A 24,477-nucleotide genomic window follows, 5' to 3' on the forward strand; every position below is an offset into this window, starting at 1 on the left:
CACGAAATAGAAAAATTAAGCCGTAGGCTTTCATTCCGTTCGTTCAACCTTCATTTCCAAGACAACACTACTATGATTAATTAATCTAGAGCATTTTCAATTTGTGTGCAATTGAAAAATTTCATTCCGTTAATTCGTAAATCTTGTTGACATCTATGCGGTCACGCCCGCGCTAGTGGTTGACCAATTCAAAAGAGGCCCGAAGAGCCCTCTTTGATTTGAATTGAGTATTTTAGCATTACTTCATAGGAATGCAGACAACTTTTTCGAGAAAATATTCTAAACATGTAATGCAAGTCATAAATGTATGAATAGTAATATTTGTCAAGTGTAGAATGTACATATTTGCTCAATCATGTTCCATTCGCATGTGGATTGACGACCTTTCAGTGTCACGAAATACAATTAGCTGTCTGAAATTTGAGGTAAGAGTACCCGATTTGATAACTAACCTGAAATATTGGATATTTCATTCTCTTCAGTACATATAGTTTTTTTCTGGATTTTTTGCTCCCCCCCCCCCCCACACATAACGCTTTTTTCTAAAGTTAGTGTGTGTAAGTTTAACATTGACGTAATACCCTGGTAAGAAGAGAAGAATTCAGAAAAAATCAGAATCTAAATTCCCATTAATACGTCAACTTCCCTCCGTCGAAAGTTCCACCATGGAGTAGAAAAAAATGCAAAATTTATTATTTTTAATCGACTTAGAAAAAATTAATGGAAGTGTATTGAGAGGAATAAAAAAATAAAGGGGTGCAAAAGGAAGAATAGAAAGGCAGAGAATAATATAACTTTGAAGACGAAAAACCTAGTCCTTTTAATCGATTCGTTATAAATATAAAATAATTATGATTATTTTCACGCCAAATATGAATTTTGCAAAAGATAGAAATCAGCGGATAGCAGACGACAGTCAGAATTGTGAATAAAAAATAAATTTACAAACGATTCCAACCCAGTGGGCACAAAATTTGGCGACGTCTTTTGTGCCCACTGGGCACAAAATAATAATTATTTCCTTAACAAATTTTTTGATTTTTCAACATTTTATTGATCCAAAAATCTTGCAAAACTCCGGATATTCGACAAGTTTTCTTTCTTTTGTTCGAAAATCCTTCGGAAAAAATATATATTGAGTCAGTGCCGTACCTATAAACAAATAATTCAAAGTTGGATTTAACCAATACCCTTCTTAATAGAAATAATTTGTAGTATTGCCAAAGAATATTTTTGTTATTCTGTTTGAAGATAAATGAATTTTGTTTACTTTACACAACATTATTAAATGAATTTGTTAGTATTTATTATATTATTAAATCAATAATTTGGTCAAACAGTATAAAATATTATAATTAAAATTACTCCACCGTTATAGCAGACAAAAATTTGAACTTTCCAAACTTATATTCCACAAAAACTAATAGAAACTATGCATGTGCACATATTTTGCGGACAGATTAAAAGAAATTAAAATAATCGAAAATAAAGCATGTAAGTAAGGAAATAAAAAATAATTGGTTTCGCAGATAAATCTATTCTTTCGTTGAGCACTTCTCCCGATGCAAAATTAGCACATTCAAAAAAATGCTTACTCTTTCGTTTAAATCTGAAAATATTTATTTTTCTCTATTCTCCTCTTCTTACCGAGATTAAAAATAGATTTTTCGGATTAGAACTGGATTACAAGTGGATTACTCTGGCTTACAAGTGAATTACTTTGAATGATGCCAGATTATTACAATATATTACATGAGATTACACCAGACTAATATTAAATTACAAACGAATTATCCTGGATTACATTCGATTCAAAGTGGATTACCAAATTAGAACTGTAGTAAACGAAATAACCTGGATTAGAATAATATTTCTCCATATTGGAAGTGGATTCCACCGGATTAAAAATGGATTCACCTGATTAGAAATGGATGACTCAAAATTGGAGGTGAATTCCTTTGAATTATGAGTAAATTACTCCGAATTACATTGGAATAGTCGGATTACAAGTAGATTTGTCGGATTAGAACTGAACTAATTCACATAGGAAGTGGATTACAGGCGGATTTTTCCGACATACAAGTGAATTGCTTTGAATCACCCGAATTAGAACAGGACTAATCTATACTTGAAGTCAGATCAGATTTCGTGGATTGGGACGAATTACTCCATGATAGAAGGAAACGAACAGATTACGAGTGTGTTACTCCGATTTACAGTACGTCAGAGTACTCTTCATTAAAAGTGGATTATCCTGCGTTAGAAATTGATTACCCTGGATTACAAGTGGATGATCATGAATTACAGGTGGGTTTGCAGGTATTATAAGTGGATTAAATTGATTACAAGTGGATTACAAGTTTATTTCTCGGATTGCAGTGGCTTACTCCTGTTTACACAGAAATATCGAAATATTCTGTATTACAAGTCGATTACGTTGGATAACAATTGGATTAATCATGGATTACAAGTAGATTATTATGAATTACAATTGGATTAATCGGATTACAGGTGGATTTGTCGGATTATAGCGGCTTACTCCAATTTACACAAGAATATTTGATTACTCTGGATTAGATGCGGATTCCTCTGAATAACCCTGCATTAAAATAGATTACCATAGATTACATGTGGATTGGTATGTATTACAAGTGGATTAACATGTATTACAAGTGGATTAACATGTATTACAATTGGATTCGCTTGTATGACAACCCTGATTTTTCTCGACAGTGAATTCTTCTTTATATTTACATTGACTTTGTGTCTGCTTCTAAAGCTTTGCACATACGGCCATGATCCAGTAGATTTGTATTTATAACTTCCAGCCAACGGAGCAACAGGCTGGGAAACCCAGTCCATTGCCCCAGGTGGTGGAACAAAATATGAGAAGAAGCGAGGTCGGCCCGGTCTCTCCCTTTAATGGAACGAGAGGCCCGACCGAGCCCGCCGCTCGCCGCAACCATTGAAGTCCAATAGAACTCCGAATTTCCAACACCCATGAGACGGCAGCGGATGCTATTGGTCCAATTATGCCAGCGCGCGCGGGCAGTATATTTGAAAGAGAAGAAATTAAATTTTTAAATCAGCGAGTTTAAGAAATCTGAAGACGTGAGAAAATACTCTAATAGAGGGTTAATTAAAAATTGCTCAGAACGGAAAAGGGGGTGGGCATTTCAGGGCTTTAGATAGAGCTTTAATGAGGTTGGGTCGAAAATTTTTGAATCTGGGGCAATCCCAGAGGACATGGTCCAAGTCTTCTTCGACATTGGGATTACACGGACAGCTATCGAAATCTGTGATGTTTTTACATACTAAACTAGCATTTAAGGCGAAGTGGTTACTTTTCATGCGACAGAGGGATACAATCTATTCTCTTCTCGCGTTTGAGGAGGCAAACCATGGTTTCTTGCGTTGTTTACAGAAACATTGAGTGTAGTGGACACCTTTCGAATTGTTCATAGCAAGAATCCAGGCATGACAACTGTCATTGAGATCCTTGGCGGCAGAGTGATAGAAATCAGAGTGAGGGAGGGAAATATTTAAAAGATTGGCGGATTTAGCAGCCAAATCTGCCCGCTCATTGCCGGATATTCCCTTGTGGCCAGGGATCCATTCTAGTTTAACAGTAAGATTAAATTTTGCAAGGGTGGCAAGCCGGTTTCCAATGAGAAAGATCAAGCTAGACTTAATGATGTTAGGACACGGTGAAGCCACACTCTGGAGAACGCTTGACGAGTCAGTAAAAATAACCGACTTTGAAAAGCTGATCTGCAGGATGTATTCCAAGGTATAAAGAATAGCTATAGCTTCGATAGAAAACATAGAGGTATGACTGAAGATTTTCCATGAACGAGAAAAGATGGCTGACGGGCAGATATATGCACAGCCCGCAGAGTTGTCAGATTCTGATTTTGAATCAACTGTAAAAAATTGTATGTATTCGTTATACTTTACGTCTATCAGATTGCAAAACAGGTCATCTGGTGCAGAGCTGCCCTGAACCAAACGACCTATGTCTTGTTCAATCTGAGTGATAAAAAAGTTATCTTCGTAAGTAAGTTCCAAAAATGGAATTCCTAATAAGATAAGTATTTTTGGGTTGAGAATTATTTCAGAGGGTTAGTAAATTACCAGGAAGAGGGTGATCTAGAAAGGAAGAGGTTTTGATTATATACTTTTTAGCTAAATAGCAGAATCTAATTTTTAAAGGAGGCTGACAAGCTTTCGCAAGAATGACATTTATGGGGGTGCTGCTGCGGTACCCGAGGGCAAATCTCAGTGCTTGGTTACGAATTTTCTCTAATTTATCAAAGTATTGGTGATTTTTGAAAGTGAAAATATGTGATCCGTATTCGATACAACTTCCAATCATTGTGTTATAAACTATCAGAGGGATAGTGGGATCGGCCCCCCACCATACTCCCCTGAGGACTTTTAATATATTTAAAACTTTGCAACATTTATCAGCTAAATAGATGAAATGTGCATCGAAACAGAATTAAAAATCTAGAATAATGCCAAGAAATCTCGCACTATTCGACGGAGTGATACTAGTGTTGTTTAAAGTTACCCAGTGGGCGCAAAGTTTGGCGATGTCTTTAAGACGTTTTTACGACATGGTTACGACATCTTTAAGACAAATTTACGATATCCTATGTCCATGTCGTTAAGGTGTCTATACGATATCGTAAATAAGTCGTATGATCCGACGATGTCTTTACAATATCGCAAAGACATCGAAACGACATGGACATAGGCTGTCGTAAAGATGTCGTAACGATGTCGTTAAGACGTCGACAAATTTTGTGCCCACTGGGTAATGAGAGAGACGGGTCATTAAAATTGATGTTTAATTTGGAAAAGAGTATGAGTTTGGTTTTTTCTGGGCAGAGTTCTAGGCCTCCTTTCCATCAGATAGACAGAGATCAGTTTCAAGCACCGCTGCAGACTGAGTAAGAATTTTTTTGGATGTCTAGATCTACAGAGGATGGCTATATCATCTGCAAATTCAATAAGGGTACAGTCGTTGGGTATAAATGAAATAAGTTTCCTAGTATAAACAGAATATGTAATAGGACTAAGAATGCTGCCCTGAAGCAGACCGACAGTGCTGATTCTGGATCCAATAACCTCACCATTAATTTTGAAATATACATTTTTGCATGCATTGGAATTATATATAAAGCTGGCCACGAGATAAGGAACACCTAAATCGCGCAGATCCTCTATTAAGATCTGAGGGATGACACTGGGGTAGGCTCCCTTTAAATCCAAAAGGATGCCAGCTGTGACCTCCCTTCTTGAGAAACCAGACCAAACTTCGGCTGCCTGAATGGCCAGATTGTCAGCGCAAGGTCTGCCCTTCCTGAAACCGAATTGGGAAGGTGATAAGCAAAAATTGTGTTCTAGATACCAGTTAAGTCTATTATGAATCAATTTTTCCATTTTTTTGAATAAGCATGATGCTAGAGAGATTGGATGAAGAGCAGATCTGGCTTCATCAGGAAAATGTTGGATAACATTGTAGTCTATTTTGTCTAAACCTGGAGATGATTTAATTTTGAGTGAAGAGATGGCGATGTTGAGTTCTGAATCAGAAAATATAGCCTGTAAATAAGGGTTATCTCTAAAATCATGGGGAAATTTTTCATTGAAAACGGTAGGAGGGCAAATTTCGTCAATTAAACAATTAAGGTGGGCAATCACTTCTCTATCAGCTGAACAAGAGGAGGTGACTGGCTGGGTGAATCTGTTTTTGAACATTCTTATAGTTCTCCATACCTTTGAATGAGGGGTCATCCTATCAAGGGAGTTGCAAAAAACTTTTTGTTTGCAAAAGTAATTGCCAACAGCTGGAGTGAGAGCTGGTTTAGAGGGAAGACAAGTCGTGGAAACCGCCTTGTCCACTCCTTTAACAAATGTGTCGTAACTATTTAAAAGGTTAGGTGACTCTAAATTTAATTTTTGATCTTTAAAGAATTCTGATAAATTGGAAGAAAATTTGAACTAGTCAATTCTTTTTAAATTATATTTATGGGAAGTGTAAACCGAAATATGTATGGATAAACCCAGGCACGTAACCACCGGAAAGGGGCCGAGAACTGAATGATAATTTCCAGGAAGATTACGAAACGTGGTGTTGCCATTATTCAGACAAATTAAATCGGAATTGTCTAAAGTAGAGCAGAGTTCAGAACCGTTATAACAATTTTGAAGGCTACCTCAGAATGAGTGGTGACAGTTAAAATCTTCAACTGTCCAGAATCTGTTAGGAATTTTCTTATCCGCTGAGGGAACTCTGTAGACTGAAACAATCAGGAGTTTACCCACGGAGGAACCTATCGACACCGTTAACGTCGCGAGGCTGTTTTCCACGTTAACTATAGAAGTATGATATCAAGGTCATGGGAGATTTGGGCCATTTTGTGAAGGAAGTAATGAGCAGAACAATGAGTTGACGCAGTTTTGGAGTTGAGTTAGTAAGCCATGACTCTCCCGGGAACTCAATGAAGCTCCGGAGGCGAGTGCTCCCATGAGACCCATGAGAGCGGCAAGAATGCTATTAATAATAAGAATGGATTCGGAAGTGTTTAGCGAAAACGGAGGTACTTCTGAAGGCGGATCAGGTGGTAGCTTTCGCAGCGCGCTACCTCTAGGGAGGGCACTATCTGTTCTTCAGTTATTGAAGAAAGGGAAAAGGGGAGTGGGTGGGGCCCTTTTTTGAGTGTTATGCTGAGTTAGGTTGGGCTGTGGTTTATAATTCTGGTATTTAGAGTGTGCTCCCGAACGAGGGGGGTGGGGGCGGTTGGGTCAAAACCTCTGCGAAACTTTGGAAAGCGGAGCTATCGGAATAGGTTTTTAATGTTGGGGTTGAGACATCTCCAAATTCCGGAAACTGGGAGAAGTTAATAGTGGAGCGGGAGTTGCGATCTGAGGTCGCAGTTGAGGAACCCTTCTTGGGACGGGGGATGGCTTTGGCTTCGTTGTATCAGAGACTATGGTCTGCTGCGTATATGCGGAATTCATGCGGGAATTGCTATTCCGGGCAGTCTCTGGAGGTAGCTAAGTGAAGGCCATCACAGCTCGCACACTTAGGTGCTTTCGGTGGTTCGCTCGTGCACGGGTTGCTCACATTGTGTTCATTCGGGCCACCGCAGCGTACACAATCGGAGGTCGAGCGACACTGAGAGCTAACGTGACCGAATTTCCAGCACTTGTGGCACTGAATAACAGGCGGATTATAGCGATGAACCGCGGAGGAAGTGCTATATATGGCTATTTTTTCTGGATGGGAAGTGCCTTCGAAAGTTAAAAAGACTGAGCGGGAGAGAACTATTTCGGTTGTTTTAGTTTCTTTATTGATGATTTTTCTATTGAGGAATCGGACTTCTAGAAAAGAAGAAGAACACCTCAATGCACCAAGGATTTCAGCATTAGCCTTGATTTCGTCAATAGTGAAATTAAGAGTGATAGTGAAATCATTAAGTGGCTTCTGAGCATCTTTCGAAGATGGGTCGCGTTGAGTTAAGACTTTGAATTCGCCTCTGAGGCTTTCACTGTATCGATAAGCAGTCGAGGGGCCCTTCCTGTTGCTGTTGGGATGAGAGGATTGGCATTTGTATTAACTTTGACGTTAATCGGGTCTGCGTCACAAGTAGTGTCATTTCGAGTCATGGAACCATGTTTAAGAGTTTGAGCAGAAGGCTCTGTCTCATTTGCCTCCAGGTCCCAAGAATCATCACCACCCGGCAATTGCGCAATGGTAGCCATATCGAGCTGCGATGAGGGGCTATGAGACCCTTTTTGGCGTTTGGAGCTATCAGGATTCCCCATGTCATCGCGTCTTCTGGACTTTCTGTGGCCAGAATTGGAGAACGAAAGCAAGGTATCCACGGCGGTCTTGGCGTCGAGATCAAAATGACTGAAACCGGGATTCTGAATTTCAGGATTTGGGAAAACTCCTCCCCCCGGATAGGAAACCTCGTTCTGTTTAGTGTCCATGACTCAAAGGCTTAGAGAAAATGAATTTTGGTGAAAAATACAAAAAGAAAGTAGAGGGAAAATGTAATGAAAAGCGTGCACGTGCTACATAATGGCCGACGCAACGCGTCGGCCGCCGGGAGAGGTTACCTTACAAGAACAGCAGAATGTATCGGTGTCCACGTGCTTCCCGAGGGTACAATGAAGTATGTCAGCTGAGATATAACTCTCGCTCACATACACAACAATTTGAAATAACAACACAGATCACTTAGTTCGAAATTTCAGAAATTTCATGCGATTACGACTGTTTCCACTTACCTCCGCCATCTAGCTTCGTGAGTTCACTGACCCTGAATTAAATAAGTTCTTACCAGGTGCGTTTTGACCGTCGGCCCACGGTCGGGTCAACCGTTGGATGGTGGGTCCAACTTTGTGCGCCACTGGTCAGGCCAAACAGCTAAAGGATAACGATCAACCGCCTCTGGCTTCTCCACATCGGACCGACATTTGGTCCCATATGTGGGCCATCTATTAAGACGACGCCGACCCAACCTTCGACAAAAATTAATTTCAAAAATCCGCCTGCTTCGTGGGCACATTCTCATAGTGCGCCGCGCGTGTGGCTTGCGAGTTTCCGCGCTCGGTCTTTGTATATTCCAGATATCCACAGATTTTTTTAAACTAAAATTTAAAACATCCACAACAGTAATTTGGTGATAGTGACTTTGTTTTGTTAAAGCTCTTTTGGCTTTAACGAATACATCCTCATCACGTATCTCGTGCTTCGCACTCGAATAGGCTCGAAACATCAGCCTTACCTTTTTCCAACTTCTAAATGAAATTCCTAACTCAGTGACCCACAAAACTTGATTAACGAGCGTTTGGCGGGGGGGGGGCGGTTAGTTTCTACCAAGAGTCATAACTGGAGAGCGCGCGACGGTTGAATCTCGCGCTTCGCGCTCGTTAATGGGTTACCTCGTGCTTCGCGCTCAGGCATAATTACAACTCGCGCTTCGTGCTCGGATATTTATTCTTTGCATTTGGAATGCTTGAATAAAACTTTATCAAAAAGATCTCTTTCAGATGGCAGTATTTGTATGCGTATTCATATTCTGAATTGTCTACTTAATTAAGTACGAGTATATTTGTAAACAGGTTTTGTTGAATCTTTTTTTTTCTCGCAACTTTCGTCGTTTTTCCGCAAATTTTTATTTTATTTTTTTATTTTCAATGTTATTTTTCACAAATAAAACCAAAAGTACGCATCCTATCAAGAAGTGATACTTAACGATATTGTAGACCTTTTTTGTGATAACAATTTTTTTTATTTATCTTTTTTCGTATCCCACATAGTTTGTCCACGAAATGGAATTTGGAACGTCAAATAGAAAAGCCATTGTTTCGTCATATTTTGTTATTTATAAAAAAATTGAAAACCTAATTCAACAATCAGGCTGGAAAACTCTCTTAGAAATCTTCCCAAGTGCGAATTGCCGAAGCTGAATACACGGCCCAGTGTTGGTCCAATTTTTACAGCCAAAGGTCGACTAAAGTTATTGGGCCAATATCGGCATTTTATTCGGCCCAGTGTTGGGCCAGTGCTGGCAGCCTATATTGGCTATTTATATTTGCCGATCCTCCACCGATGCTTGGCCCAGTATCGGCACTTTATTGTGCCCAGTCTCACTTTTAGTACGAGGAACCATGTTTCACGAGGATCAGCCAAAGTCTGGCCCATTGACGGTACATTACTGGGCCAAATGTCACTTTTACCACGGCAAACCATGTTTTATTTAAATTGGCCCAATTTTGAGCCAGTGTTGACAGCCTATATTGGCTTTTTATATTTGCCGATTATCCGCCGATGCTTGGCCCAGTATCAGCATATATGTATTCAATCTAAACAGGACCATTAATATATATATTCAAAGTACTCGCAATCAATTAATATTTATTTTTTAAATACTTTTTTTGTCATATCCTTAGACCTTAGACTATCGCAGCATTGGTAACCAGTGTTATTACCTTTTTCCCCCATTTTTTTTGTCGAAATCGGGTATTAAAAAGGAAATATTTTTCTTCTGTGAACTTTTTTCCATATCGTGCGTCATTTGGCTTAAAATGTTGATTTTAGTGTGTTCTTTGGAATTTTGTAAATGCTATAACTCTGGTAAATTTTTATTTTATAGAAAAAAGTCATTAGGATAAATTGTTCGTCTGTTTGAATACTATGAATATCCGTACAGAAAATTTTTTAAATAAAAAAAAAGTGGTCTCAAAAATTTTCAAAATACGCTCACTTTTTGAATTTTTATCCAAAATGGCTGGCTAACGAACTTGACCTTTATTTTAGGACACTAAAAGATTATACCAAAGGCCAATCCAATCTGTAAATTCTATCGAAAGTTATCGTGCAACCAAACTAAAAATGTACAGACACACAACACACAGAAAGACACAAACAGTACATAGCCAGACATACAGACACATTCGTAAAAACCTGTTTTTCGGATTCAGGGGGGTCTCAAAACGTAGACATTTGACAAAAACGGGGGGGGGGGGTCAAATTTTACTCAAATCTAATACCTTATCTTGATGAGAATGTAAAAAAGTTATTTTTTAAATTATTATTATTATATAATCTTCTTTCTTTATCATTATTATATACGTAATTCGCACTCACGGTTACTTACACTTATATAATCGCACGCTTTAACGCTTTAAAAAATCTAACTCGCCCAGGATTCGAACCCTAGCACACTACCTAAAATAGTGAATTTTACCGCGCACTCTAACCACTTGTCTATCGAAGCACTTGGAGTTTGGTTAATAAAAAACTGTGCTGAATAGTTTGACGTTCCTGGTCATTCTTAATAACAGAAAGATTGTTGAAATAACCTAAGTTTTATAGAGTCACATAATTTAAAAATATTCCAATATCATATGATAAAATAATTATAAACAAATTATTTGTTGTAAGAATGTTTTCTACGATTTTCCATAATCATACTTTTTTAAGTTACATTGCGAGAAATTTCGATAAAAACAACATGATCAGCAAATTTTTCTTAAGATTATTATTGTTAAAATTACAAACAAATTTAGTGAGCAAATGCATTAATCAGACATTTTCCGTCAGAAAAATTTTTTTTTTCTTCTATATTAATTTTTGTTAATAAGGAACTTTATGATTATCTTAGGAAGATTCCGAATTTATTGATTAATATTATGATTTTTTTAACAATTTAAGCAACATTTATAATTAGTTGATAGGTTTAATGATTTTTTTAAACAAATCTAATTAAAAAATGCAATAATTAGGCATTTTTGGATATAAAAATTCGTTTTTTTCTATGTCAACATTTAATTAGAAACTTCATAATATTTTCAGCAAAATTCCTAATTTGTTATCAATTTTATTTATTTTTTAAACAAATTTAATAAACAAATTCATTATTGGGGCATTTGTCAACGGAAAAGTTATTTTTTTCAATGTCAACTTTTTATTTTGAAACTTCATAATAATTTCAGAAGAATTCGTAATTTGTTATTAATTTTATTTTAACAAATTTAATAAACAAATTGATTATTGGGGAATTTGTCAACGGAAAAATGATATTTTTTCAATGTACACTTTTTATTTAGGAACTTCATAATAATTTCAGCAAAATTCCTAATTTAATATTAGTTTTATTTTTTTAAACAGATTTAGTAAACAAATTCATTATTGAGGCATTTTTCAACGGACATTGTTTTTCAATTGCAGACATTTTCGTTGAGATCTTCATAATAAATTCAGCAGCATTTATGATTAGTTAATAATTATTATGATTTTTTTAAAGAAACTTAACAAACCAACGCATTATTCGGACATCTGTAGACCGAAAAATACGTTTTTTTTTAATGTCAGTTTTTTGAATTGAGAACTTCAAGATTTTTTTAGTAAAATGCATACTTAGTTGATACATTTGATATTTTAAACAAATTTAATAAATATATGCATTATTTGGGTATCTGACAACGAAAAAGTTGTCGAAAAAGTTGGAAAATTCGAAAAATGCCTGATAAATGCATTTGTTTATTAAATTTACTTATGACATTAACAATAATAATTTCACGAAGAAATTTTTTCATCATAATATTGTTTTTATCTGAAGTTCTAAATAATGTTTTAAAAATAAATTTGCTTGTTTATTATATAATATTGGAGAATCTTTAACTAATGCTACTCTATAAAACTTAGGGGATTTCAGCATAGAAAAAATGGCCATTTTGTTCTTCATATTTATTTCTTTATTTATAAAAAATTTAAAAACTGATTTAAAATATAAAAAAAAATGACTATGATTTTTTTATTTGATCGCAAATTTAAAGTAATTAAATTTTGAATGCCTAGTTCTCGCATGCTTTTTTTTAAGCAAATTGTTGTATTTTCTTTATAGATTAATTTGAAAAGAGGCTTGATAAATCGAGAAGCTATACTTTGAAAATATTCAGTGTTCGATGCTTTTTTGGAAATTTTACATTTTTCAGAAATAAAAATTTACTTTATTATATATTCAAATAGATAAACTTTGAATATGTAGCAGTATTTAATTAATAATTCTAAATGTGTCATGTCGACATTTTTAATTATGATATTGTATCACAATTTAAAAAAGTTTTTTCATTTTTCTTGATTTGAAACTAAAGTTGATCATTCAAAAGATGGCCCCTTATGAAACAATACTTCGTGAAAAAACAATAATCGATCGAACAATCAGATTTTTCGTCATATGTTTGCAATAAACCAAAAAGTTAATCTAGAAATGAAACCTTATGCTAAATCTAATCCTGCTATCTGTGCCTTTGTCTTCTACGCATATGAAGAGAAAACAAATTAAATAAGTATATTATTTTTTAATCAATCTCCGAAATTATCAGTAAATAATAAAGTATTCATACATTAAACAATTTTTCTGTAACCTATATTATGAATGAATGAATAAATTTACCATTTAAATCGGCCGCTTTGATACTCTGACCTCGACTCTGACCAATCATAGCCAAGCATTGCAAAACCTGTACAGAAACATAGAAAATCAACGTAATTCCAATTGTCATTCTTTAAACAATCAGCAGAAATTAATTATCCACGACCCCGCATATTTATAGAAACAAGACATCCCGTAAATCTCCCACTGTTTATAGAAAATTTGTTTTGTCGGCTTCAGCAGCGTAACTATAGAAAATGAAGCCTTGCACTCGAATTTATCTTCCATGAACTTCCATCAGGGGTCTTTAAAAAACTTTGACTTGACAAATAGTTATAAATGATATACTATAGAAAATATATAGACTTTTTTTTTTAATTTAAACTGGATTGAAATACTTTTAAAATGATTTAATTTCTATTTTTTAGTCTAAATTTGATTCTTCACCCTTTTAATATTTACGCCCCTGAGTATTTATATATCCATCCGTTCTCAATTCTGAGAATTCAAAATATCTTCTTTCTATTCATTTCTACTAGAAGAAAAAAGTGAAGAAAGGTGTTTTGCGCAGTTTTCGTGTTGCAGGTTGCAACATGTCGCAGCAGCAAAAATCGCCAATAATAAAAAAGGATTTTTGGAATCAAAATCCTGGAAAAGAGGAAAAATCCCTGAGAAATATTACAAACATGGAACAAAATATGGTAGGTCCAAAATCAAATTTAATTATATTTATCATTCAATATTTCCCGGGGAAAAATTCTTTAATCAGCATGCTTTTTTTGGTTAGGATCGTTATAATATTCACTCTTTTATCGGTTTTCAATATTGTCATTCAATTTTTAAGTGATTTTGAAAATTTTAGAGTCGTTTCCAAAACTTTTATATAATATTTTTTATGTAACTTGAAGCTATTTTTCCTCAAAATATTTGTATTGTAGATCTTCTGACCTATAAAAAATGGATAGCATTTTGGTGTTACCAAATATTTATGTAGGCGATATTTTTTCAGTTTTTAACATTTTAATTTTGATAAAACTTTTTTTATTCTCTTGCCACTTGCAAATTCTTGAAACACTTTTAAATTTTGTTTAAAAAATGCAGCTTTTGTTTTAATTTTGGTTCAATCTTTAAAAATTATAAATTATTGTGGAAAAAGCGAATTTTCAACGAAAGATTTGAATATTAAACAAAAAATATTATTTTTCAATCAGTTTCATTTTTAACAACAAAAAATGCATTTTTTACCAAAATAGATGAATTTTCTATAAAATAGTTGAATTTTTTAATAGTCGATTTTTCGACTATAATAAATTTAATATTCATAAATATGAATTTTCAACTAAAAAAGTATATTTTTAATCAAAGGAGACGAATTGTCAACAAAATAGTTGATTTTCCAGTGAAAATAGTTCGATTTTTAAACAAAAACAAAACTATTTCTTTTACAGAAAAATTGAATTTTGAACAAAATATTTAAATTTTTAACCCCAAAAAATTAATTTTCGACAAACCATTTGAATTTCTAACACAAAAATGTACATTTCAACAAAAAACATAATTTGCAACAAAAAGTTAATTTTTAATTTAAAAAGACCAATTTTTAACAAAATAGTTCAATTAAATTGTTGAATTTTTGCAATTATTTTCGATTACAAATTTATATTATTCAGTTGAAAATTCTTTTTTTCATTTCTTTGGTTAAAAACTTATCTTTTTGGTAGAAAATTAATCTTCTGGGCTAGAAATTTATTTTTTTTCAGTTGAAAATTCGCCTTCCTGGTTGAAAAATAATCTGCTTGGTTGAAAATTAATTTTTTTTTGTTAAAAATATAACTATTAATTTGAAAATTCATGTATAATGCTCAAAATTAAACTTTTGGTTTAAAATTTATCCATTACAGTTGAAGATCCATCGTTTTTGTTGAAAATTCAAGACTAGTTGAAATTTTTTTTTCTTTTGTCTGAAAAATGAATGTTTTTGACTGAAAAATTAACTATTTTATTTTTTGTTGAAGACTGCTATTTTTTATTCAAAATTCAACTATGTGGCTGAAAATTGATGTCTTTTATTTCAAATTTCCATCTTATGGGTTGTATTTTTTTTTTTAAATTCATCTATTTTGTAGAAAAAGTTTGATTTTTTTATTGGAAATTATTCTTCTTTGTTTAAAAATTAATTTCTTTGGTTAAAAATTTAACTATTGCTTGACAATTTTTGTATTTTCCTAAAAATTCAACTTTCTTGGTTTAAAATTTATCAAAGAAATTAATATTATGGTTTCAAAATTATTTTTTTACTTAAAAATTCATTTCTTTGGTTAAAAATTGAACTATTTGCTTGAAAATTCTTGTATTTGGCTAAAAATTTATCTTTTTTGGTTTAAAATTCATCTATTTCAGTTAAAGATTAATTATTTTTGTTGAAAATCCAATACTTGTTGAAAATTTGTTGGTTTTTGAGTGAAAAATGAATATTTTTAACCAAAAATTTAACTATTCTACTTTTGGTTGAAGACTGATATTTTTTATTCAAAATTCAACCATGTGGCTGGAAATTGATGTTTTTTATTTCAAAATTCCACTTTTTAGCGGAAAATTCATGTATTTTGTTGAAAAGTCATCTTTTTTGGTAGAAAATTAATCTTCTTTTTGAAAATTCATCTTTTTGGTTGAAAATAAAATTTGGTAAAAAGTTAAACTTTGGAAAATTTTTGGTTTTTTAATGGAAAATTAATTTTTTCAACTAAAGATTTAAGTATATCATTTTTGGTTTAAAACTGATCTTTCTTAGTTCAAAATTCCACTATTTAATTGAAAATTGATCTTTTATAGTTGAAAATTAAACTACTTGGTTGAGAATTTATGTATTTTGTTCAAAATTCGTCTTTTTGGATAGAAAATTAATTTTGTTTAAAAAATAATCTTCATTATTAAAAATTAATCTTTTTGGTTGATAAATTTAATATTCTAGTTTAATATTCATAATTTTAGTTGAAAATGTATCACTTTGGTTGAAAAGTTTTTGTTGAAAAACAAAATTTTTAACTGAAGATTGAACTATTTTATTTTTAATTGAAAACTCATTTTTGTCAGTTAAAAATCCAACTATTTTATTGAATATCCATCTTGTTCCAAATGCAATATTTTTATTTGAAAATTTATGAATTTGAAGCGGTTTAAATTGAGTTTCATCTAGTACCCACAATTATTTTACATAAATATCTACTGCATTGTAACTATAATTATATGAAATAATAATGAATTTAAATTATTATTCAAATTTATGAACTTCAGAGACAAATTCAACAAAAATAATCATTTATGTTTTTAGTATTTTATAATTAACCGATGTTGCTAATATATTTATGGACATTTTGTAATATTTTTTTTGAAAATTTTCTAAATTAAATATATTAATTAAATCCCTACAAACTGAAAACAAAAACATTATTTATAATAAACTCGCGACACTGTATACATATTTTGAGTTGATTGTTTAAAAATCTTAATTTTTAGTATTCAAATATATTAAAACAAAAAATATGCCTTTTCAGCCAAAAAATAATTTTCAAGAAAAAGTAAGCATTTTTATCCAACAAAAATAAAAGTTCCAACCAAGAAAATGACTTTTTTTTGTCACAAAAGGAAGAATTTCTTACTTAAAAAAGATAAATCTTTAAAAAAAATTGAAAAGTAACATCTGCAGTTAAAAATTTAATTTTAAACCAAAAAAAAAGGCTTTTCCGTCGAAAAGTTAAATTTTCAACCACCTTCAATGAAAAAAAATTTTTTCTCGATTTTAAATTCTACACACTATTAAAACAGAAAAATTTTTAAATAAAAAAATTGTTGTTTTTGTTAAGCTGAGTTTTCTGTTAGAAAAAATTTCATTTGACGTTTCACGATCAAAAAACCTATGAATGTTTAAACAAGAAATAAGTTTCTACGGAAAAATGCAATTTTTTCAATCCAAAAAGACGAATTTTTAAGACAAAAAATGACTTAAAAAATTGTTGAATTTTCCACCAAATAGTTGTTTTTTTATGTTAAAAAATAGAAAATTTCTCCTAAAATGGAAGAATTTATATTTTTAAAAAATTAAAAAAGTAGGTAATTTTTCGCCAAAAAAAAAACATGAAATTTTTAACAAAGAATAAGTTTCTACAAAAAAAATGGAATTTTCAATCTAAACAGACGAATTTTTCCAAGCAAAAAGGATACATTTTTAACAAAATAATTGAATTCTGTACCAAATAGTTGCATTTTTATTGATGAAAAATGAAATTGGTACTAAAACAGATCAATTTTAAAATCAAAAAACAACTTTTTAAAAAAGATTTAATTTTTCAACGGAACAATTACAATTTTATTCAGTAAGGATGGAATGTCTTCTATAACAGATGAATTAAAAAAACAAACTTTTTTAAAAAATAGTTAAATTTTCTTCAAAAGAAGATTCCAGTTCACTTTGCAAGACCAAAAAAGACAAATTTTCAAAAAAAAAAAGGGTTTTCCAAAAGTTATTTCAGCAACAAAATATGAATTTGGAATGAAAGTTTAATGTTATGCAAAAAGAGTTGCATTTTTAACAAAACAATTGAATTGTTGAATTTTTAACCCAAAAAGACAAATCTTGAACAAAAAAGTTGATTTTCAAACAAAATATTCAAAGTTTCTACAAAAAAAGTTGAATTTTTAAACCAAAAAGACAAATTTTTAACAAAACAGTTGTATTTTCAACCAACATAGTTCGTTTTCAACTAAATTGTTAAATCTCCAGATCAAAAATGTAAATCTTCAACAACAAAGTTCATTTTCAAACAAAATATTCAAATTTTCTACAAAAAAGTTGAATTTTTAACCCAAAAAGACAAATCTTCAACAAAAAAGTTGATTTTCAAACAAAATATTCAAAGTTTCTACAAAAAAAGTTGAATTTTTAAACCAAAAAGACAAATTTTTAACAAAACAGTTGTATGTTCAATCAACATAGTTCGTTTTCAACTAAATTGTTAAATTTCCAGACCAAAAATGTAAATCTTCAACAACAAAGTTCATTTTCAAACAAAATATTCAAATTTTCTACAAAAAAGTTGAATTTTTAACCCAAAAAGACAAATCTTGAACAAAAAAGTTGATTTTCAAACAAAATTTTTAAAATTTTCTACAAAAAAAGTTGAATTTTTAACCTAAAAAGACCAATTTTTAACAAAACAGCTGTATTTTCAACCAACATAGTTCACAAAAAATGTAAATCTTAAACAAAAAAGTTCAAAACTAAATTTTGAACGTCTCAAAATTTCAATGCCAATAGTCCACGGCCTAATTTGAAACCTGATATATATTTGGACAAATTTTGTCATTTAGAAGAATAATAAACGTTTCGTAGGAAAGTTGAAAATGTTTTGTTACTTTAAAGAATTAATTTTAAGAAAGTATTAAAAAGATTTGGAAATATTTACAAAATTATCAAAAATTAAAGTGAAAGATTTTATGGAATTTTTTATTTTTTATTTTGCAGAATATTCAAGAAAAATTTTGGAAAAAATTCTAATCATTTCAAAAGATGTTTAGGAGTTCTGCAAAAATAAAATAAAGTTTTGAAGCATTTTAAGAGGTTTTAAAATGATATAATTTAGAGTACTAAAACTGATAACGTAGATTTATATTTTTGCAATAAAATCTAGGTTTATAGAAGCTTAAAATTTTTTATTTGACTGATTGCCTGCACTTAATTTAAAATTGTTTATTGGAAAAGCGTTAGCAGCTTCCCTTATACGCGTAAATTATTGAAAGTTTTTCAATGTTGTCATCTTTTGTCACCTTTTTTCAATTAGAAAAGTAACATTTTTAGTTTTTATTACACTTTCCTCATCGACGAATCTTAAACCAAATGATCGAATTTTCAAACGGAGGAGATTAAACTTTAACCAGGAAGAGTTGCATTTTCAAACATAATTTTTAAATTTTATTTTGAAAATATGAATATTTTACAAGCCAGTTTAAATTTGAAGCAAGGAAGATGAAGTTTCAACTAAAAATATAACTTTTGTAACAAATGAGGATTTTTACACCAAAAGGATGGATTTTCTATAAAAAAATACAAGTTTTCAATAAATAAGTTGGAATTTTGATTTAAAAAAAGATTACTTTTTAAAAAAATACTTGAATTTTCAACCAAATAGTAGAATTTCTAACCAAGAGACTAATTTTTAGCCAAAAGGTGATTTTATAAACAAATAGTTGAATTTGCCACCCAAAAAGACGATTTTTCAAGTAAAAGAGAAATTTTCAATCCAAAAAGAATGAATTGTCGACAACAAAATATGTCTTTTTAATAAAATAGTTGAATTAAGATTAATTCTGAAACAGAAATATGATACTTTTTTGTTTTGGTTTTGATCAGAAGAACTAACTTTCATTCGAAAAAGATAAATTTTGAACCAAATAACAGATTTTTGATACCAAGAGATTAGTTTTAAATAAAAAAAGGTGACTTTTTAAGAAACTAGTGGAATTTTCAATAAGATAATTAAACTTTCAACAAATTTGTGGACTTTTGAACTAAACACTAAAAATTTAATATTAGACTTCAATAAAAATTATTAACTCTCTAACATAAATGGTGAAGTTGTAACCACTAAAAAAAAAGGTTTTTCCACCAAAAGATAAATTTCCAACCAAAAAATATTAATTTTCTACAAAAGTATAAATTTTTGACCAAAAACGATGAATTTTTCAAAAAAATCGTTGAATTTTCACAAAAAGTATGTTTTTTAATTCAAAGAGATTATTTCTTAAACAAAAATACAATAATAGACTTTTTAAATAAAAAGAATTAATTTTCAATCAAACAATATAAATATTTGACCAAAAACGATGACTTTTTTTATTAAAAAACTTTAATTGTCAACAAAATAATTAAATCTTTAAATAGTAGAATTTGTAACCAAAAAGTAGAATTTTTATCCAAAAAAATGATTTATTAACGATTCCACTACTTGCTTGAAAGTTGAACGAATTTGTTTAAATTTAATTTTTTTTTCGTTAAACATTCATAATTTTCATTGTAATTTCGTTTTTTGGTTAAAAAATAAAATTAACCATTCTTTTTGTTAAAAAAATGTTTTCCAACTGCAAATTTAAATTCATTTTTTGGTAGAAACTTGATCTCTTTTTGAGTGTTTAGTTAAGTTGAAGATTGATCTATTTTACAAAATTCAACTTTTTTGTAGAAAATTGGTTTTTATTGCTGTTTTTTAAATTGAAAATTAATTTTTCTCGCTAGAAATTCATCTACTTAATTTTTTGGTTAAAAATTGAACTTTTATGGTTTAAAAATGCAGACTACTTATATTTTTTGCTTCAAAATTTAACCACTTTGTAACGGACTGACTAAGAGGTAAAAAATTGAATGTCCTTGTAAAAAAAATATTTTTTTTTTAATTGAAAGTTGGTTTTCAATGAAAATGTAAACACTCCATTTTTCAGGGTGGCCGTTTTAACCGTAGAAAACAATTTCCGGTCATCTCCCGGTTTACAACGAATTACAACTTGTTTGTTTGTCTTATTTAACATTTTTTATCGCCTATTTGCCACCTATTTTAGAACAAAATTTCTCCTATTCACTTTTTTTGACGACAATAGGTACTCTGATTACTGAAATGATATAATTTCGAAAATGTTTAAATACATTGATTGATTCTTTAATTTAGAGTACAAAAAATGATAACGTGGATTTATATGTTTGTAACAAAATCTAAATTTACAGGAGCTTAAAATTTTTAATTTAACAGGTTACCTGCACTTAAGGTGGCTTGGGCGCTTTTTAAAAAAATCACAGGCAGTTCTGAAAATTTGATATTATCGAAAGAAAATATACTAGATCACTTTGCAAAAAAGAAATACTAAGGTTGACGATGAAATTATCGAAAAAAACGCTATTAAAAAGTTGTGATTTTAACATGTAGTCTTATGGGAGGGCTCAACAGAATGAGGTAATACTCTTGAACAAAATCACGAACTTTTATAAATCAATGTTATCCGAGTGCCTTAAAATAAAAGGAATCGATTAGTGCTATAATAAAGGGGGGTTGACGATGTCATTGGTGAAAAATTTCAATGAAAAACTGCAAATACTGCACAATAGCTGTGACTATCTGAGGCATATCATATCATATCATATGTTTCTGTCACTTTTTTTGGTCTTTTTCTACTGTTTTATTAAGATGACATTATAATAGGCGTATATCAATAAAATTCAAATAAATACTGATCGCATGATAGATAGCCCCCACAATGCCCCCCACATTGTACGGCACCAAACGCCCAAGCCACCTTAATTTCGAATCGTTTATTAGAAAAGTGTTAGCAGTTTCTATTTTATACGCGTAAATTATGGAAAATTTAAGTCCAAAATTTTTGATTGAAAAAACTTTTAAACTTCAGTTTTAAAAGTTAAAATTTTTCTAAATAAATTATAAATAATTCTAAAAGTCTGAGAACCGGGGAATATCCTGGAAATGACCGAGGAATTTTTTTCTCTGAATAAAACCGTCACCCGGAATCGGATTCGAAACATCTTTTGAAAATCTAATTTTCATTTCTAAATTTTCTCCAGGCTCTAGTTTCTCTGCATAAAGTTATAAAAAAAAAAAAAAGAAACGAAGAAAATTTCATTTCGTTTTTAGGTGAAAAAGAATGAACCGATTTTCTGTGCAGATTCCGCAAGCAAAAGAGCAACACCTCGACGAAATCTGCGCCATAAAAAGTATCTTCTGCGAAGATCAATGTTCCGAATACTCTCAAGGTCATCTCGATGTCGAGTGTATATTCGACATCCAGCCAATTCTGCCATCCCCAGAATTCCAGGTCTTTTACGTCTACGAAAATCCGCCCAACCCGATAGACTTTGGCAGTATTTTCGTAAAAAACCTCCCCCCGATTCGCCTCTACCTAAAACTCCCCTCTTCCTATCCCTCGAAAAATCCCCCAGAGTACACCCTCAGCATCTCCTGGCTCCCACCCTGGGAATCCTCAAAAGCTTGTCAGAAACTCGACGAAATTTGGGAGGAAAACCAGGGATCCGAGATCCTCCTCCTCTGGATCGACTTCCTCAAAAAAGACCTCCTCGAGTTCCTCGGCATGAACGAGAAACTCGAAATCTCCTATCTCTTCACTCTCAGCAAACACCAGGAGGATTTTTTCTTCTCGCAACCGATCCAGTACCGCGATTCGAGAGTCTCGAAATCGCAGAATCGATGTCCAATCAAATTTCTCGAGGACTACGACAACAAAATAAACTCGCTGAGGTTCAGTAAAGGCGTCCACTTTTGCGGAATTTGCTTGGAGAGGAAAAGGGGAGCGGAGAGTTTCGAATTCACGAATTGCAAGCACGTCTTCTGCAGAAATTGCCTCGAGCAGTATCTCAATTCGAAAATTAACCAGGGCAGTGTGAGCCGGATTTCGTGTCCGAAAAGCGACTGCGGAAGGAAAATCGAGTACAAGGAGATCCAGGATATTTGCAGGGAGGAAATTTTCGCGAAATTTGAGGGTTTGCTGCTGAGGAAGACGATTAATACGATGAAGGATGCGGTTCCTTGTGCGAGGAAGATTTGTCAGTATCCGGTTATTAGGGAGAATGTGGATGATAATTTGGCAACTTGTGCCAATTGCAGATATAGCTTCTGCGTCTTTTGTCGTAAGGTCCAGATGACAATTTGAAGGATTTTCTTTGGAGCGCGAGGATATTTGCTGGCCTCGGACTTGCCGGACTATTCACTGGGAAGTTTCAAACTTTTTTTTCTCCAATTTTCATGCATGTCGCTCTGAAATTTGTGCGAATCCACACAAAAATTATTTTTTTTCTTTATATATTAAGACAGGAAATTTTACAAATTTTCAGAAGAAAAATTTGCCATTTTAGATTTTTATTTTTAAGTTTATATTTTTAATTTAAAGAATTTTTGGGACGACTGAAAAATCCTGAAAAATAAAATTACCGACACTGTAAACTTCCCAAATTAGAAAATTCTCGATTAATCAAATTCGAGAATAATAAAATTGCCGCAAAATAAAAATACCGATTTGGAAAATTGCCGGACAATAACATTCACCAATAATAAAATTGCCGAAAAATAAAAATACCAAATTGGAAAATTCCCGAATAATAAAATTTTCTAATAATAAAATTTCAGAATTATAAAATTCCCGAATTGCAAAATTCCCGCATAATAAAATTCACGACAGTTTATAATATTACCGATTTGAAAAATTCCCGAATAATAAAATTCGCGGCAGAAAATTGCCGATTTATAAAATATCCGAATTGGAAAATTCCCGAATTTTAACAATTAGAATTTTTTATAAATATATTTTATTGATTAAAAATACAACAATAAGATATTAGTTTCAAAATAGGGAAGGCGATACAAAAATTTAATTCTACATTGAAAGAAAAAATAATGACTCACATTTTGACGCTTTTTTTTGAAAATGTTTATAGAATTTGAAAAAAATACAAAAAGTGTTGGCAAAAATTGAATTTCAAATTAATATATATATTTCACTATATATATGTATAATTTCACTATTCAATTTTTGTTTGAAATTTTGTATTTTTTAGTTGAAAAATGCATTTAATTTGTTGTATATTAATTTCTTCTGTTAAAAATTTAATTATTTTGTTGAAAATTCATTTCCAGTTGGTACACAATGCATTTTTGAGCTAAAAATTTAACTATTCCATTTTTGGTTGAAAAATCGTTTTCTTTTCTCGCTGAAAACTATATTTTTAACTATTACATTTTTTGTTAAAATTCGTATATTTCTATTTTAAAATGTGTGTATTTGCTTGAAAATTAATTTCATTAATTAAACTTTTTGAATTAAAAATTGTTTTTTTATGTTTGAAAATTAATTTTTAAACTGTATATATAATATTAATTTTCTACAAAAGTATAAATTTTTTACCAAAAGCGATGAATTTTTCAAAGAAATCGTTGAATTTTCACAAAAAGTATGTTTTTTAATTCAAAGAGATTATTTCTTAAACAAGAATACAATAATAAACTTTTTAAATAAAAAGAATTAATTTTCAATCAAAAAAGATGAATTTTCCACCAAACAATATAAATATTTGACCAAAAACGATGACTTTTTTAACAAAAGAGTTTAATTGTCAACAAAATAATTAAATCTTTAAATAGTACAATTTGTAACCAAATAGTAGAATTTGAGCAAAAAAAATGATTTATTAAAAAGTCCACCACTTGCTTGAAAGTTGAACGAATTTCTCCAAATTTCATTTTTCTTTTCGTTAAAGATTCATAATTTTAATTGTAAGTTCGTTTTTTGGTTAAAAAAGCCCAAGCACACGTTTTTACAAATTTGGTAGGTGATACAAAATGTAATTCTTCTTTCAAAGAAAAAATTATTGCTTACATTTTTACGCTTTTTTTGAAATGTGCATAATATTTTTGAATAAAAACAATACAAAAAGCTTTCGCAAAAGTGTAAT

The 24,477-nt window shown here is 31.2% G+C and overlaps 1 protein-coding gene across 4 annotated transcripts in view; it reads left to right on the forward strand.

The window, feature by feature from the left end:
- Window positions 1–221: 221 nt before the first annotated feature.
- The window catches only part of LOC117169381 (E3 ubiquitin-protein ligase RNF14-like), a 48,295-nt gene continuing 24,039 nt past the window's right edge, over window positions 222–24,477 (forward strand). The window contains exons 1-5 of one of the 4 annotated variants that reach the window (XM_033355742.1): window positions 222–425; window positions 1,677–2,307; window positions 2,380–2,638; window positions 13,531–13,660; window positions 21,681–22,664. In XM_033355742.1, the coding sequence (XP_033211633.1) occupies window positions 13,553–13,660; window positions 21,681–22,664 (1,092 nt within the window). In that variant the 5' untranslated portion in view covers window positions 222–425; window positions 1,677–2,307; window positions 2,380–2,638; window positions 13,531–13,552. Of the gene's footprint in view, window positions 426–1,676; window positions 2,308–2,379; window positions 2,639–13,491; window positions 13,661–21,649; window positions 22,665–24,477 lie in introns of those variants that run through there. The other 3 variants (XM_033355758.1, XM_033355750.1, XM_033355765.1) reach the window with 3 other exon arrangements.

This window comes from Belonocnema kinseyi, chromosome 1, assembly GCF_010883055.1.
Source record: "Belonocnema kinseyi isolate 2016_QV_RU_SX_M_011 chromosome 1, B_treatae_v1, whole genome shotgun sequence".
NCBI classification, from domain to species: Eukaryota; Metazoa; Arthropoda; class Insecta; order Hymenoptera; family Cynipidae; genus Belonocnema; species Belonocnema kinseyi.